The following is an 18,531-nucleotide window of genomic DNA, read 5'->3' on the forward strand; positions in this document are numbered from 1 at the left end:
CTGTCATTGGGACCCTGTCACACAGTGTCAAACATAGTGATATGTCCTGCCCAGCAGGACATCGCCTTTGAAGAAAATGGTCCAGGACATTCAGCAACGCCCGGCGACCTCATTCTGGTCACTGGAAGTTTAAAATTAGAAAAAGAATATTGTTACTGTATATAAAGATGGACTAGGCTATAAGAAGATTTCCAACACCCTCAAACTTAGCTGCAGCACGGTGGCCCTGACCAAACAGGTTCCACTAAGACCAAGCCTCGCCATGGTCGACAAAAGAGGTTGAGTGTAATGCTCAGCGTCATATTCAGAGGTTGTCTTTTCAAAATAGATGTATGTCTGCTGCCAGCATTGCTGTGGAGATTAAAGGGGTGGGGGGTGGGTGATGGGGGAGAGTCAGCCTGTCAGTGCTCAGAATATACGCCACTCACTGCATCAGCATCAATTTGGTCTGCATGGCTGTTGTCCAGAAGGAATACTCTTCTAAGGATGATGCACAAGAAAGTCCGCAAGCAGTTTGCTGAAGACAAGAAGACTAAGGATATGGATTACTGGGATCATGTCCTGTGGTCTGATGAGACCAAGATAAATTTATTTGGTTCAGAGGGTGTTGAGCATGTGTGGCGGCAACCAGGTGAGGAGCACAAAGACAAGTGTGTCTTGTGCCGCCCCGTGCTCGGCGGTAGCCGAGCCGCTCGGATCCGGACCTTCAGTGGGTGGCTCGAGGGTCTCCGGACCCGGGGGTCCATGGTCACTCCAATCTAAAAGGGGTTGGCGGTTTGGGGGGACGTAGGTGTACGGCCGGAGCCGTGTTTAAGTTCGTGACGCCACCCACGGGATGTAGTGAAGGTGGACACCACCGCTGCAGTTACGGGGCACCTGGGGGAGATGTTGCGCAGCAAGTCGTTAACCCCTCCGTGGGTAGGGATGGTGGCCCCGGGACCCGTTGGGGAGTAGTTGGGCGGTGCAGGGAGATGGGCGGCCGGAGGGCACTGATGTACTCACTATTAGTAAACACACACGAGTGTCTGGTAAACCAAGGTGATGGTGGTCGGTGCCCGCAGCTGGCTGCAGTCTGGTCCCCCCACCCGGTTGGTGGTCTATGCCTTTCTCCTGCACCTGTTTTGTGATGATGGACTACCTGCACCTGCAACTACAGGAGTCCGCTCCCTGGCTTGTGATTGTCGAAGGAGCCCTTTGCCCGCAGACGCTGGCCCGTGGGATCTCTCTGCCGTGGTGGTGGCTTTCTATCCCCCTCGTTGGGCTGTTGTCTTCAGTCAGGACTTTGGGTGGGACAGGACCTATAGTCCTGGCCGCAATCAGTTAATTAGCTAGCCCAGAGTAGCTTCTGGACCTAGCTTCAGGGTCTGAGTAGACCCCTTTGTGCTCCGGTTTCCGAGTCGGTTCATCGGGTCGGTACCGGTGGGCCACTACCCTATCCCGGTCCACCACGGTTCCACTGATCCGTCTTCCCGGCTCCTGCAGGCAGAGGCCTCCGTCTGCCTCCTAGCCAAAGGTGCCCGGGCTCCTACCCTGGCACCTGTCAGTCTGCTACAGGCCTGTCACATAGGCCTGACCTCCTCCACTGAATTCTCAAACTGCTCTCTTAGGGTATGTGCGCACGTTGCTTTTTACCTGCTTTTTTGCTGCTTTTTCTTCTGCGCTGTTTAATGCCAAAATGGATGTGTTCTTCTATTCAAGCAAAGTCTATGGGAATTTGGGTTTCTTGTTCACACTATGTTGTTCAAAATGCTGCCTTTTTGTGGCAGAACTTTGGTCAAAAACTCAGCTTTGCAGTGCAAAACCCAAATGGCAAAAACAATTGACATGTTGCTTCTTTGAAAAGCTGAGTTTTTGACCAAAGTTCTGCCACAAAAAGGCAGCATTTTGAACAACATAGTGTGAACAAGAAACCCAAATTCCCATAGACTTTGCTTGAATAGAAGAACACATCCATTTTGGCATTAAACAGCGCAGAAGAAAAAGCAGCAAAAAAGCAGGTAAAAAGCAACGTGCGCACATACCCTAAGACTGCTCTCTTAGACCCGCAACACACATCCGTTTTTTTTTGTACGTGTGCGGTACGTATTTACACGTACCGGAGACATGGAGACCCGTGTTATTCAATGGTAGATGGCACACACACGTAAAATCACACGGAACGTGTCTCCGTGTGGTAAGTACGTGTGTGCGCTTTTCTACACGGACGACCTGTCCGTTTTTGGCCGGCAGCACGCAGGCACGGACCCGCTTTAGTCTATGGGTCCGTGCGTGCACGGACCGCACACGGAGTATGTCCGTGTTCAGCACGTATCATCCATGTCCGTTTTTAATCACAAAATCTGATACACTTGTTACCAATCTATCAGGTCAATTGAAGGCAAACAACAACACCAGGATCTCATGATGAATGATTAACAATGTTAATTGGGTAAGAATGCGGGCTTTTAAAAACGGACGGCACACGGACAGCACACGTACGTATTTTATGTCAATACAGACATTCCACACGCACACACGGCTCACATACGCCATCACACGGATGCCATACGTACCGGAGAAACGCCCATAAAAAACGGAACACGGACCCGAAAAACGGACCGTGAGACACGTACGTTTGTTTTTGCGGAAGTGTGTTTTAGGCCTTAGACTGAACTGCAAAACTCAACTGAACTGTTTTCCTGCCTCAGGCTCTCTGAACTCCTCGGTGGGCGTGGCCAACTGCCTGGCTCCGCCCCCTGGTGTCTCGATCCAGCACTGAGGGAGGTGACTAGGGTTTAAATGTGTTTGGCTGGTGTCACCTTGTTAAGGGACTGGTGTTGTGCGGGGCTCTATCTGTGACTACCTGGCTGGCCAGGGCGTCACACTCCCCCTTGGTTAATCACAGACCGTCCGCGGGCTGTCCAACCACCACCGTTTATTTTTCTTTAAACTGGAAAAAGATAAAAGGAACATTTACAAGTATAATAACAGTATTTACATTTTTCAAGCATATTTGGTTTTCTTTCCTTGCGGGAGGCATGTTACTTAAACGTTGCGGAACATTTTATTAACCGGGAACGGGATGGGACCGGGTCCTTTCCATTTTGCCCACCCAAGCAAACCTAAACCTTGATGCTGCTTCTAAAAACAGGTCAGCACCCCTTTTCCCCAGTCCAGGAAGCGGGTTCGGGTCCGGGTGTGGCCCACACGGGCCGGGTAATAAGTTCCTTACCCGGCAGTCTCTGAGGCCCCACGTCCAGGAGACCTCTAACCCGGAGGGTTGTCACCGGTCTGCATGGTGACGGGACCTCGGCCTACAACATCCCGCAGGCCCTTCCTCCAACCAGCCTCTCCGGAGTCTGCAGGACATGAAAAGGTGGTCAGGGACTATTTACAAGACCCAATAGTTTTTGGGTGGCCTGCTAGTTCTCAGCCATGTCTGTTTTGTAAATGGGGGTAAAACAAATAGGAATCAACAAAGTCCAAACGGGGACGGGCAGTATGCAATTTTCTTCTTTAAACAGCAATTTCTTGGCGCAGCTGCCGTTGCTGCCACTCCCAGTACGAGGCATTGGCTCCGTGCCCCCCTTCCTGCCCAGGAGTCGGGGTCACTCAGATGCCCCCGGCGCCGGCTACGACCGGACTCACATTCTGCCGTGGGCCCCACTGCTCAGTGGCCTGCTCCTCCTCTCTGCAGGGGCACTCCGGCTGCTCCACAGCCGGGACTGGGTTTTTGGGAGCGACTAGCGTCGCTGCTGCGGTTGACTTCTGGGCGAGGATCACCTCCGTTGCGGCCATGCTCTGGACCGGATGGGATGTCGTTGGCGGTGCTGGAGCGATGGTGACGGTAAGGCCTGAGGGCCCAGTAGCTTGGCCCTCCCCCGTAGGTGGTACGGGCTCCGCTGCCACGGACTGAGGCAGCGGGGTGGTGGCTGCGGACACGGGCGACGAGGGAGACGGTGTGGTGGACTGGAGCAGGCCGGGTCCCTCAGCCGAGACGGCCAGTTCCTGGGGAACATAGGGGCGTGGGTCACTGCTTACCCGCTCCTCCGAGATCATCTCCACTTCGCGTGCCTGGACAGCTGCAGCCATGCCCTTCATCTCCGACGCTCACTTCGCCAGTATGAAGTGGGCTTGGGCCTGCGTACTCTGACACATCCTGCCGCGATGGTATCCAGGAACGGGTTGCCGCAAAGTCCTGGCGTCCCTGCACTTCACAGCATTAGTTACATGCCACTGATTTTCACCCACCCCCCCTTAGTCTTTTTGCGGCACTCCTCTCGCCGGCCGGTAAGTTTCGTTGCGACTTCCGGATCTGCTTTTCGGCCGTGTTCCCAGGGGGCGGGGCTTCAGCTTTGGCGCTCTTTTCACGGGGAAGAAGACTCTGACGAGAATCTTTGTGACAAAAGATGGCGGCAAGATGGCGGATTTTGAAAACTTTGCAACGGATCACCGCTGACTTCACTTCAAGGCGCACTTCCACAAGGTAAGTGGATGGGTAAGTATCATGTTTGTGACGCCAGGAAATCGGTGTGTGCCGCCCCGTGCTTGACGGCAGCCGAGCCGCTCTGGTCCGGACCTTCAGCGGGTGGCTCGAGGGTCTCTGGACCCGGGGGTCCACGGTCACTCCGATCTAAAAGGAGTTGGTGGTTTGGGGGGACGTAGGTGTATGGCCGGAGCCGTGTTTGAGTTTGTGACGCCACCCACGGGTTGTGGTGAAGGTGGACACCACCGCTGCAGTTACAGGGCACCTGGGGGAGATGTTGCGCAGCAAGTCGTTAACCCCTCCGTGGGTAGGGATGGTGGCCCCGGGACCCGTTGGGGAGTAGTTGGTCGGTGCAGGGAGATGGGTGGCCGGAGGGCACTGATGTACTCAATATTAGTAAACACACACGAGTCTTTGGTAAACCAAGCTGATGGTGGTCGGTGCCCGCAGCCGGCTGCAGTCTGGTCCCCCACCCGGTTGGTGGTCTATGCCTTTCTCCTGCACCTGTTTTGTGATGATGGACTACCTGCGCCTGCAACTACAGGAGTCCGCTCCCTGGCTTGTGATTGTCGAAGGAGCCCTTTGCCCGCAGATGCTGGCCCATGGGATCTCTCTGCTGTGGCGGTGGCTTTCTATCCCCCTCGTTGGGCTGTTGTCTTCAGTCGGGACTTTAGGTGGGACAGGACCTATAGTCCTGGCCGCAATCAGTTAATTAGCTAGCCCCCAGTAGCTTCTGGACCTAGCTTCAGGGTCTGAGTACCCCCCTTTGTGCTCCGGTTTCCGAGTCGGTTCCCCGGGTCAGTACCGGCGGGCCACTACCCTGTCCCGGTCCACCACAGTTCCACTGAGCCATCTTCCCGGCTCCTGCAGGCAGAGGCCTCCGTCTGCCTCCTAGCCAAAAGTGCCCGGGCTCCTAACCTGGCACCTGTCAGTCTGCTACAGGCCTGTCACACAAGCCTGACCTTCTCCACTGAACTCTCAAACTGCTCTCTTAGACTGAACTGCAAAACTCAACTGAACTGTTTTCCTGCCTCAGGCTCTCTGAACTCCTCGGTAGACGTGGCCAACCGCCTGGCTCCGCCACCTGGTGTGTCAATCCAGCACTGAGGGAGGTGACTAGGGTTTAAATGTGTTTGGCTGGTGTCACCTTGTTAGGGGACTGGTGTTGTGCGGGGGTTACAGGTCCCCAGAGCAGGGGCCCATTCAGTTGGCCTGCTCAACCTGCAGGTGGGGGTACTTCATACCCCCCACCACAACACCACAGAGTCCGCAGACACTTAGCAACGAGAGGGCCCATAGATCACAAGAGGCAAGCAGCCGGAGTGACCTGGTCCAGGCTACAAGCAAACGGGCCGAAAAAGGGAAGAACAGGCGGAAGCAACTTCCCTGGGTGACCCCGTAGGACTAAAAGTCTGGGTCACCACAAAAACATGAGGGCTAGGAAGGCGAGTCAGCATCCACCCCCTAAGTCAGCCTGAAGGAGCCTGGTTCCCCACTTGGGGCATCACAGCATCGCCTGGGTTAACTCACCACTGCCATCTGAAGGGAGTAAAAACCCTGAAAAACATTCCTGTTGTGCGTGTGAGTTCTTCTGCGGCCTGTGGTACTACACTCCCACACTGGGTCCTGGGACCAGCCTCACTCTCAGGAGGCCACTACATCTAACTGCATTCAACATCAGCCCCAGGCGTCCCCTAATCTGCAGTGGCGGTCGCCCTGACCGCAATACCGAGAGTGGCGTCACGAATCTTATAGAAGTCAACCTACCTGTGACCAGAAGGACCCAGGACTCGCCGTCCCTGAAGACCTTGAGACGACCTGAAGGTAACGGGGCACTGGGCGGCACACATGGTTTGAGCTGCATGAGGGCTGCTGGATGTGGGGAGCTACGGTGCATTGAGGGGACCAATAATGCCAGCATATACTGTGACATACTGAAGCAAAGCATGATCTCCTCCCTTCGGAAACTAGACATAACGACACTATTCCAACATAACAACCCCAAACACACCTCCAAGAGGCCCCTGCCTTGCTAAAGAAACTGAGGGTAAAGGTGCTGGACTGGCCAAGCATGTGCCCAGATCTAAACCCTATTGAGAATCTGTGGGGCCTTCTCAAACGGAAGGGGAGGAGCACAAGGTCTCTAGCATTCACCAACTCTGTGATGTCATCATGAAGGATGGAAGAGGATCCATCAGCTCCTGTGAAGCTCTAGTGAACTCCATGCCCAAGAGAGTTAAGGCTGTGTTTGAAAATAATAGTGGCAACACAAAATATTGACACTTTGGGCACAATTTGGCTATTTTCACTTAGGGGTGTACTCACTTTTGTTGCCAGCAGCTTTGACATTAATGGCTGTGTGAACAGTTATTTAGCGAGCACCAAATTTACCCTGTTATACAAGCTACACACTGACTACTGTACATTGTATCAGAGTATCATATCTTAACATATCAGTGTTGACCCATGAAAATATATAATAAAATATTTACAAAAATTTGAGGGGTGTACTGATGTTTGTGATATACTGTAGATGTGAATGTATGTTGATTGACAATTGCATGGATAATTGAGATGACTTTTTATTAGAAAGCCTTAGAATGAAGCTGATCATACGTTGTCCCATTCCTGAGCCCTCCAGCAGTCAGGGGTAATCTGCAGACCACAATGGTCCTCATTAGTGTTGAGTGGATCTCTCTCCCTGTCTCTCTCTCTCTCTTTCCGGACTCTCTCTCTCTTTCCGGACTCCCTCTCTCTCATTCCAGATTCTCTCTCTCTCTCTCATTCCGGACTTCTTTGTCAACCCGATCCGGATCCGCCGGACCCGGATTATGGCCAGTCCGCTCAACTCTAGTCCTCATTCTTCCACTACAGGAAAAGTAGAACATTACAGTGTGTCCATAGAAATATATAGGTTGTAGGCAATGTATAGAGATTCTTTTCTATCAGCTTTCTAATCCAGACACCCCTTTTAAATAGCCCATTGTCTTATATCTATTAGGAAATTCGGAATCCTCTTCATATTATCCCTTTTTTTTTGGCCAGAGCTGGTAGATGGACTGTCACTATTGATGATTCCCAAAAGACTATCTTCTTAGGATAGGAGATGACCTGCTTCTCATTCAGGGTGGAGCTGCTTTGGTCCCCACGAGATTGGGGCTCTGGAGCCCCCTGAGAATGGGAATGCAGAGCCCTGTCTTGAGTGGAGCAGAGGTACAAATGCTCGTCCTCCGCTCTTTTCACTATCTATATGACTTCCCGTAAATAACCGATATCCGGCTTTATCCGGAATTCCCAGGGACGATGAACGGAATTGCAGTTGATCATGTCCACCTTCACCCCATAAAGTCCAGGCTGCAGCACCATGTTCTCAGGTTTCAGAGCCCCGATCTTGAAATCCCTGGGGATCTCAGTGGCCAAACACACAGCTTTCAGCAAGTTATCCCATATCCAAAAGATAGAACTGTAATAACCTTATATTTTCCCCAATGGAGATATTGAAGGGAATATAAATACATCCACATTTTCCAATAGACTATTTGACTGCTGGATGTTTACGATCAGCATATCATCAAAGGAAGTCTTCATTCTTCTAGTAAGTAGGAATTGTCCATAGCGGAATACCCCTTTAACAAAACAAATTATATGAAGTACAAGCTCACCAAGTGTGGCACCATTTTTTTCCTCTCCATTTCTAACGCTACTATGCTTATGATTTATGCACATGTAGATTTTTAACGGAGTTTCCAAACTTATAAAATAATGGTATAAAGGGGGTTCTATCCTGAATTGCCACTGCCACCCCTTTATGTTTTTACGGCACAATGGCGCACCCATCCACCTGATTGTATCGGGATTTGTGGATGACCTCACCCACTTGATGTATAAGTGGTAGAATTTGGACTTTCTATAGACTACTACTCCTCGTAGTCCTGGCAATGTAGACTTTACCGCGACTGTATGACAATAGCCATTCTTGGCGGCCGCCTTGTAAATCACCCAGTCTTGTTTTTCAGGTGTTCCTCTCTCTCTCCCGGTATTCTCATTTGGGAAGTAATTAACATCCCTTCGCATCATAGATTTTAATTTAATTTTCAGGCAGCGTAGTCAGACGAGGCCTGCCTTCTGGGACACCAATTTTAGTGCAGGTTGAGCAAGTTTAACTCTTTCCTGGTCTCAGATTCAGTATTGGTATGGCAGTGTGTTACATGTAACCCTGGTGTATTCGGAGGAAGCACACTTATTTCCTGAGCATTGCTTCTCTTTTCGGCTGATTTAGAGTAATTAGATTTGCCAGAGGACATGTGAATGGGCACAGGTATTACCTCTTTGGTTCTACTATAATTAAGTAGGTAGAAATCCAATTATCTTTTCAATTCCTGCTTTGCACTCATTGTAATTGTCTCTGTAACTTACCTGCAATGTACAGACACATTTATTTTTCCCATCGCTGTCAAGACGCCGGTCTGATCAGTCTTTCTCCAGCCTTTCCCGGCAGGACTGTTACATTAAGGTGTTTGTTCGGCTTTTGGTGTAAATCGTATCTCAAGTTTCACTCTTTAAAATGCTGAGTATTATACAACTATGATTGTATGCAGCCATTTTTACAGAATTTGAGAAGTAAAGTGTTTTTTTTCCAAGTTCACATCCAGAGCTGCTTTCATCTGCTGCTCGCACCCAGAATGGCTGTATGTACACTGCTGTTGGACTTAAAGGGAATTTGTCAGCAAGTTTTTGCTACTTCATTTGAGAACAACATGATGTTGACAAAGAGGCCCTGAGTTCAATGATGTATCACTTAGATTAGTGGCTGACACAGTGAAAATTTTACATTTTGCATGTAGCAGAGCTATAAGAGCTGTCTCCACCCACACTAGGCTCTCAGTGTACATTTCGATTAAACAGAAGCTGCTAATCACAGAAGGAGATGGAGTTGGAGTATAACTCAAGTACTGCTGAGTTCCACTAATGATAAAGATGATAGGCTTAAGCTAACATTGCAGGGAAACAAAAAAAGACAGATTACATATGCAGGGCTGAAGTCTCTGTTTTAACTCTTGCAGCATGCTGTCTTCAGGTTACGTTGCAGAAATCTGCTGACAGAGTCCCTTTAAAGTGTCTTCGTAATTGTCATCTCACCTCTCACAATATGATGCTTTTTTTTAATACAGAAATGGACAATTCAGTTTTTGCATATTAAAGGGGTGGTCCCAACAACAATATTTACCACCTACCTACAGGATAGGTGATAAATGTATGATCTATGAGAATCTGACTTCTGGGTCCCCCAAGGACCCAGGAACTCCCATGCATGGCCACCACTTCATTTACTTTTACGAGTCTATGGTATTGTTCTTGTGCATTTCAGGCAGTCACATGTACTACCACCCTATTCTCATGGGACCTCCATTAGTGTGACTGCGCTGCTGGAGAACACTGTATTTCAAACCCTTCCGATCATGTATTTCTTACCAATCCTGTGTATAGGTGATTAACTCTGGTTGGATAACTTTATTAATATAAAAAAATATGTATTGTAACTCAAAATTGGAACTTCTCCTGTGCTCTAGCAATCAATATTTATGTTTTGGATGGTAAAAAAAAAAAAAAAGAAAATAGTGACTAAAGTTGAAAGATAAGAAAAATATAGTAACTATAAAATTGAATTTGAAGGGGTTTTCCATTACTCTAATCCAGTGGATTGGTCGTCAATATCAGATTGTTAGTGTTCTGATACCCAACACCCCCACATCTCCACCAGTCAGCTGTTACCAGCTCCAGCAGAGGTTGTATGTAAGCAGCGAACAGCAAAACTCCGTACGCTGTTCAGTGGTTACTTCCAGGTTTTGTAGATCAGCTCTTATTGAAATAAATAGGAGCTGTTCTACAGTGGATATGTCTGAGTTTAGAATTACACTTTTAATGGGAACCTGTCACATGTGATGCAGCAATCCCAATATCAATTGTGTATAAATCCGCATTAAAAATCAATCCTTTATTGGTAATATTTTAAAAGGAGGTCTCCTTTTAAAATATTACCAATAAAGGATTGATTTTGAACCTGTCACATGGAAAAATGCTATTAACCTGCAAATATGAGGTTAATTTGCAGGTTAGTAGCATTATGATCCTTCCCGTTAGCTGCACACTAAACCCTGCTGCTGGGATCAAATTAACTTTAATCTTCCCGGCAGCATTCTGGTTTCAGTCTAAAGGGAAGCGATGACACAGGTTCAGTCATTGCTCTGTGTATGGAGAGCAGAGGCTGTAACCACACCTCCTGCACTGACTGACAGCTCCCTTCTGCTGTCAGTCAGTGCGGGGGGCGTGGTTACAGCCGCCACTCTCCATGCACAGAGCAATGACTGAACCCGGAATGCTGCAGGTTAAATGCATTTTTCCACATGACAAGTTCCTTGCAAGTATATATGTCTAGTAGGAAATGAAGAAAAAAAATTCTCTCACCCTAGGCTCCCCTAGGCATCGCAGAGAGTAGATCCTTCCCCCACTATGATTTTAATTGTGTGTTAGCACAATAAAGCATTTTTCACCACTTGGGTGAGAAATTTTTTTTTCTTCATTTCCTACTGCATGCTGGTGGAGGTCAGCCACCGCAGCTCTCCCCTCTTTTGGACCCTGAGGTCATATTAGAAGACAAGGTATTGGTTTGTTTTGTTTTTTTGCATATATATCTAGTACTGACAACTAATTTTATTACATGAACAGTCAGATGCTTTCCTCTTACTAACTCTCTTTTCCTCTCTTCCCTTTTCTTGTGCTGCAGTAATGTGGATACTAGAGAACTTTGTGGTAAGATCCTCCTTATGATCTGTCATGAGACCAGTATGGAGAATTTTTCCCTAAAAATCTAAATATACCAACAAAATATAAAGGCATGAGTTGCCTTCACATGGCAAATGTAAAGAAAAACTGGTAGAAGGGCTGTCCCATAAACAACATTTTAAGTTCATTCTTTATTTTTTGCCTCTTGATGACCACTACCATAAACTGTGATGGGAGCCATAAACTACAAACATGCAGGAATTTAATGGAATAAAGAAAGAGTGCTGAGATCTGTATAACCCAACCCACACCACTGATTAGCAGCTTCCTGTGTACACTGTACATTGTCAGCAAACTGCCAAACAGTGGTGGGGGTGGGGTTATACAAATTAGCTGGACTGGGGAAACTTAAGTGTACTTTACACGCTGCGATATCGCTAGCGATAGCTCCTGCCCCCATCACTCGTGCGATATTTGGTGATCGCTGCCGTAGCAAACATTATCGCTATAGCAGCGTCACACGCACATACCTTTTCAGCGACGTCGCTGTGACCGCCGAACAATCCCTCCCTCAAGGGGGAGGTGCGTTGGCGTCATAGCGACGTCACTGCGGTGTCACTAAGTGGCCGGCCAATAGAGGCGGAGGGGCAGAGATGAGCAGGACGTGACATCCCGCCCACCTCCTTCCTTCCACATTGCCGGTGGACGCAGGTAAGGAGATGTTCGTCGCTCCCGCGGTGTCACACATAGAGATGTGTGGAGCTGCAGGAACGACGAACAACATCGTACCGGTGGCAGCAGCAATATTAAGGAAATGAACAACGTGTCAACAATCACCGTTTTGGAACGATTTTGCGATCATTGATCGTCGCTCATTAGTGTTACACTCTGTGATGTCGCTACCGGCGCCGGATGTGCGTCACTAACGACGTGACCCCGACGATATATCGGTAGCGATGTCACAGCATGTAAAGTACCCCTTAGTCCTGTAGGGATAATCTCCTGCTGATAAAACACTAATTGTATAGAAACTACAGCACACAACCTAATACGTGTCTCATCCCTGGAAGCAGACAGTCTGCGCCTATATTGCGTTGCTCTCAGATTCAATAGCAAAAACCTGCTGTCAGGTTCCCTTTAATGGTTAAAACAATCTAAGACTGAATTACAGAATCCCTTAATAGCCACACAGAACATCAAACCAAGGATGAAGACAGATCCTCTTCAGTTATTATATTGTACTATGACACTGCCAATTTCTGATCAGTTATTCTTTTTTTTCCAGATTATTTTGCAAATCATATGGGAGATTATGAAGATGTCCTTTCTTCGCTGGAAACACTCAATTTGTCTATATTGAAGGCAATGGATTACACCAAGAAGGTAAGCCGCAGGTTTTGACGTCTTAAAATACATTTATATTCTGTGCAAAAATAAGTCCAAGTTTCTGTCCTGAGTCTTTTACAATACTTAAAGAAAGGTTCACTGCTGGAGAACTGCTTCATAACTGCGGCAGCACCCCAAATAAAGAAACAAACGTCCGATATTGCCCGTAGTGGTGCCGTTCCAGCAATGTCATGCAGATAAAATAAAAAGATGCAGTCCATCTGTGATTAGGGATTAGAGAACAGTGAAAGGTTTTGATTTGTTACCACATCTAATAATTCTCACAATTGGGTGTGAAACTCATCAGGAGATATTGATTTATCCTGTGGAACAAATCTGTATTAGCTCTAATTTTACCCAAAGTTCTGAATGTTGTTTTTGCAAAGAACAAAAATGTAAAAACTCTAGTTGCACATAGTCATATAATCAATAGAGCGACAAACCCACAAAGCAATCCCCCATCCCCAGTGTCTGGTTTGGTAGGAACCTACAGATGTGGTGGCTCTTACTGTCCATGTTGTGCAATAATGACTCCATCTAAATGTAATGTTTTTCATTCAATAATGACTAATGAAAAACTTTCTATTAATCAGTTTTTGAATTGTCCTTCTTTCTTTGTCATATCTCTGCTGGAATCCAGCTGTAGGCTCCAATATGTTGGTTGGACCATTTAGGCGACCGACAACAGAATGAATAAGCATATGGGGCACCCCAGTGGTCCGGTTGCCACAGTTGCGTTGCCCTCCTCACAAGGGGTGATGTTTTGCCTAGAAGCAAGAAGGGGGTCCCCCTGTCTAGGTAGCACCAGCTGCCAACGCTTTCCTGACTCCAGACCAGAAGGGGGAGCTCTAGAACCCGGTTTAAGGGGAGCTTCCCTATACATTCTGGCCTGGGGAGGGGATAGTGAATGAAACACATGTTTTGTGGACTTCAAGAAGGCCTTTGAGTCAGTGTGGCACCCAGGCCTGTTCCTTAAACTCCTGGAGAGTGGAATAGGTGGCAAAACCTACGACGTGATCAAGAGCTCATACTCTGAGAACCGATGCAGCGTGAAGGTTAATGGAAAGAGGACGGCCTTCTTCCGGCAGTGCCGCGGTGTAAGACAGGGCTGCAGCCTGAGCCCAACTCTATTCAATATCTACATAAATGGACTGGCCTCAGCCCTTGAATCCTCCCCTGCCCCAGGTCTCAGCTTGCATGACCGAGAGGTGAAGATCCTGCTGTACGCAGATGACCTCCTGCTGCTTTCCCCATCCGAGAAAGGCCTCAAAGATAGTCTGGCTGTGCTAGAAACATTCAGCACCACATGGGCTTTGCCCATCAACCAAAAGAAGACCAAAGTCATGGTGTTTCAGAAGAGGAAGTATAACGAAACCTCTACTCCCTCCTTCACACTAAATGGCACCACGCTGGAGAAGACCAGCAGCTATAACTACCTCGGTCTGGAGCTAAGCCAAACTGGGAGCCTTAAGCAAGCAGCAGAGACCCTGAAAGGGAAAGCATGCAGAACCTTTTATGCTATCAGAGGACAACTGTACCACCTCAAACCACCGGTGAGAGTCTGGCTCAAGATATTCGACAGCGTCATCACCTTTATACTGCTGTATGGCAGCGAGGTATGGGGCCCAGTGCCCTATCCAGACCAAACAAAGTGTGATTCCAGTCCAACTGAAGTCTTCCATCTGGAGTTCTGCAAATATCTCCTCCAAGTCCATCGCAGCACCTCAAACATAGCCTGTCGGGCAGAGCTGGGCCGATTCCCTTTATGGCTCAGTATACACAAGCGGGCACTATCACACCAGGCACACTTACAGAACAGCAACCCCAGCTCCTACCATCATAAAGCCCTGCTGAGCCGGAGCGCAGAGCAAGCCAGGAACCCCGGAAGCCAGTACAGCCAAAGTCAGCAACACACCCTGACAAAAGGCCAAATAAAAGATCTTAGAGAGCTGCAAGATGCAATACATAGAGGACTGGAAGAGTGAATTAGAGAACTCCCAAAAACTCACCATCTACCGGTCACTGCGGAGGGACTACACTCTGGCCCCATATCTGCAAAGGTTACGCCACCCCAAAGACAGGCAGACACTTAGCCTGTACAGACTGAGTGCCCACAGCCTTGAGGTGGAAACAGGGCGGCACCGACAGACATACAAGCCACGGGAGAACAGACTGTGCCAGCACTGCCAGCAGGGGGCCCTGGAGGACGAGGCGCACTTCCTGCTGCACTGTGACAAATACTCAGCAGTGAGGGCCTCCCACTTCCAGAAACTTACCGCTCATACCCCGGACCTTCCATCCATGGACGGGGAGAGGAAACTCCGCATTCTACTGGGGGAAGAGGAATCAATGGTGGATTTCGCCACCCAATATGTCTCCACTTGTCATAAGATGAGGGGTACTAAAGACCTCCAAATGGGCCATCACTCCCTAAATTGTGGCCCCAACACCCCATCCCCACAGCCCTAACCCATTCCCCTTTCACACTTATTTTTTTGCTTTGGCAATGCTAATAGTTTTTTGGTCCTGCCAATAAAGCCTATTTGATTTGATTTGAAAGGGAAGAGAAGAGAGAGGGAGTTGAGAAGAGCCTGGGGAGCGGAGCAGTGACAGAGCTCACCCCAGAGCAGAGCACTAGAGACAGGACACCGGAGTCCTTGGTTGTTCGGCTACTGAAGTCCCGGCAGCTGAATACGGAGGGCAGGAGACTGCATGTCTTCTGGCCACACCAGATGTCCAGTGACACAGCAGCATACAAGAGCCCGGAGCCACTACCAGAGGAGCAAAACAATAGGATAAAGCGTTGCATACCAGTCACAATGTATAGGGGAATAATGAAAAGCATAACTGCTATAGGAATACTAGACTGAAAAATACAATGGACTATGTGAAATAAGTGAAAAATATGAAAATGGTATGTGCATAACTGCTATGAAAAATAGGAATGAGAGATATTTAGCCATTGTATTGATCAATGCAAAGGAGTCCCAAAACCAAACGCCAAGGTAATCTCTATTGGTGTTCCAGACATACATTCTTTAGTTAGCATGCACTTTTTGTCTGAGAACCCTGCACCACCCATAGCCATGTGTCTTATTTCACACATATATAGCTTAGTCTCTTGCTTCCCATACAGAGCAAGTTTTTAACTGCAGGTGAGGTTACACATAGGTTAGGGACCCCAAAAATAGAGATTACCTTGGCGTTTGGTTTTAGGGCTCCTTTGCATTGATCAATACAATGGCTAAATATCTCTCATTCCTATTTTTCATAGCAGTTATGCACATACCATTTTCATATTTTTCACTTCTTTCACATAGTCCATTGTATTTTTCAGTCTAGTATTCCTATAGCAGTTATGCTTTTCATTATTCCCCTATACATTGTGACTGGTATGCAACTCTTTATCCTATTGTTTAGTTGTATAGTTTTGAGTCTTGCACCCTGTCACACCATTGGTGTTCCAGACATACATTCTTTAACTACCAGAGGAGCAGCACCTGTAAAAGGTTTGCACCACCTGCCATATGGGTGAGAAACTACCAACACTAGGAAAAGGGCCGCAGCATAGCTTTAAGCAGCAGGGACTTACATGGGACATCGCGAAAGGAAGGCCTCCGAACCCACCTGGCTAGGTGGATCCCCCAATTGCTTCCAGACTGCCCGGACCTCCGTTACCATCTGAAACTAGTTTCCCTGGTCTGCACCATCCACTACCAAGTAAAGAGGGTAAAGCAAACTACAGTCCCTGTGTCGTCCAGTTATTAGCTGCGTCTTCAGTTTTGCACCCTAACGTTAATTCCTACATCATAGACTATACCGGTTGCCCTGGGGCCCTGCTCCACCTGTGGGGAGCTGTACCTGTAGCGCCCCTAAAGCCATCAGGGAGATACAAGGTACTGCATCCCCATCAGGATGCAAGGCCTACCCCCGCGGCCCCAGAAGACCAGTGCCAGTAACAACAAAAACATTCCAGTTAATCCCTTTTTTTCCCCAAATTCCCCAAAGACTGGTGCCAGACTAGGGTTGGACCTAATGGATGGCCACCTAGAGGTGGAGCCAATCCAGTCTACTAGATGACCAGGTGGGAGGGGCAGACAGTGGAAAGTCAGAGTCAGAGTGAGTTTGTGACAGAGGGAGCGAGTGGAAGCACTCACAGGAGTGTGACGGTGACCTGATGGTCCAGGCGTGTGGTTACCGGTGGAGTGCTCCCGGAACCATAGCACCGACGGGTACAGAATCCTAGGTCAGGGAAACGCTCCAGGCAGACCTGATAAAATCTGCATAGTAAGGGGACCATCTAGGACCTCACTGACATTGAAGTTCGGGACACAGTAGCAACGGGAGAACCGGGGAACAGGACCAGAGACTCCGACCCCACAGGGTTCATGGCACCATCATACGGACTACCATTGAGAGACTACCAGGAGGGGACCCCCAGACGCTCCAAGCCACGGGGACCCACCAATCAAAGACAGCTGCAGGGGAAATAAGCCACCAGGTCACTAAACCAGCACTGGGACTAAGGGGACCATTGGTCAAGACCAGCCTTCCTCGGTTGACAAGTTTCCATCTCACTGTGAATAGAGGAACCAGTTACACTGCAACACCTTGTGTGGCCTACCTTCTTTCTGCACCCATCCACATCACCTATCCTCTGGGGCCCGGCCCTGCTTGCGGAGGGCCTAACATCCAGGCTGCCACAAACACCGGCCCCAGTAGTGAGAACTGTGCAGCGGAGGCTCCATCTACATAGCCACAACCCGCAAGTGGCGTCATGTATCAACTTTCATTTAATCTCCGTTGTAAATATACCCCTTTTAAAAAGCGTCCCCAGGGTCATGGAACCGGGCAACGGCCACCAAGTGACATCTCCCCAGTAGTACACCGCCCGGGACTGAGTACCCCATAGCCCTTGGCGACACATACCATCATTGCTGCATCACCATCTGCCCCAGCGGTCCCATCCAGCAGCGTCGGCCATACATTGCCGAATACCACAGGTGGTGTCACGACTCATCCCCTGTAAATATCCCTCATTTAAACGACACCGCCAGAGTCACAGAGTCGTGTCCTGCCGCCTTGACTTCCCAACAGAACCGCCCCTGTTCCGAGTGCCCCACGGCCGTGGTGGGCATGTCACATATACGCAACATTAGGAGTGCAGTGCTAAACCACAGCTTGTCCAAACATATTTTTCTATATTGTCAAAAAAATCTGTGAGGTTTTAACATTAAAAAATCTTGGACATATACCTGACAACTGTGCACACTGATTCCAGAGATTAATAAAGAATCTTTTTGGATTTTTAAAGTGGCAACGCTCACTCCCGAGGGTCTCACTGAGGCTATGGAACACAGATTAAGTATGGTTTTCTTTAATGTAAAAAAGCTATTTTTTATAAAAAAAAAAAAAAAAAAGAACCCCTAGTGATCAGAGTAGTGATTTAATAAAGTTGGTGTACCTGGCCAAAACTAGTATGAAAAACAAGTTGTGAACATATTAGTGATATTTTATACAGTTTTATTCCAGAATTCTGTAAAAACAATGACAACCCGACTCCTAAATGATTAGCTTACTGTCAAGGGATCTGTTTAAAAGTAAAGGGGGCTTTACACGCTACGATATCATTAATCAATTATCGTCGGTGTCACGGTGTTTGTGACGCACATCCGGCGTCTTTAACGATATCGCAGTGTGTGACACTTATGTGCGACCTAAAGCGATCGCAAAAGCGGTCAAAATCGTTTGCCGCGGAGAGGTCGTCCTGAAACAAATTGTTTTCTGCTTATTAGCGATGTTGTTCGTCGCTCCTGTGGCATCACACATCGCTGTGTGTCACACCGCAGGAGCGACGAACATCTCTTTACCTGCGTCCATCGGCATTGAGGAAGGAG

At 48.3% G+C, this 18,531-nt stretch overlaps 1 protein-coding gene across 1 annotated transcript in view; it reads left to right on the forward strand.

Moving 5' to 3' along the window:
• NECAB2 (N-terminal EF-hand calcium binding protein 2) overlaps positions 1 to 18,531 on the forward strand; it is a 397,380-nt gene that overhangs the window by 230,593 nt on the left and 148,256 nt on the right. Inside the window, exons 4-5 of the mRNA XM_075325697.1 lie at positions 11,250 to 11,275; positions 12,534 to 12,631. Coding sequence (XP_075181812.1) covers positions 11,250 to 11,275; positions 12,534 to 12,631 — 124 coding nt within the window. The remainder of the gene's footprint in view (positions 1 to 11,249; positions 11,276 to 12,533; positions 12,632 to 18,531) is intronic.

The sequence above is a fragment of the Anomaloglossus baeobatrachus genome, chromosome 10 (genome assembly GCF_048569485.1).
Source record: "Anomaloglossus baeobatrachus isolate aAnoBae1 chromosome 10, aAnoBae1.hap1, whole genome shotgun sequence".
Taxonomy (NCBI): Eukaryota; Metazoa; Chordata; class Amphibia; order Anura; family Aromobatidae; genus Anomaloglossus; species Anomaloglossus baeobatrachus.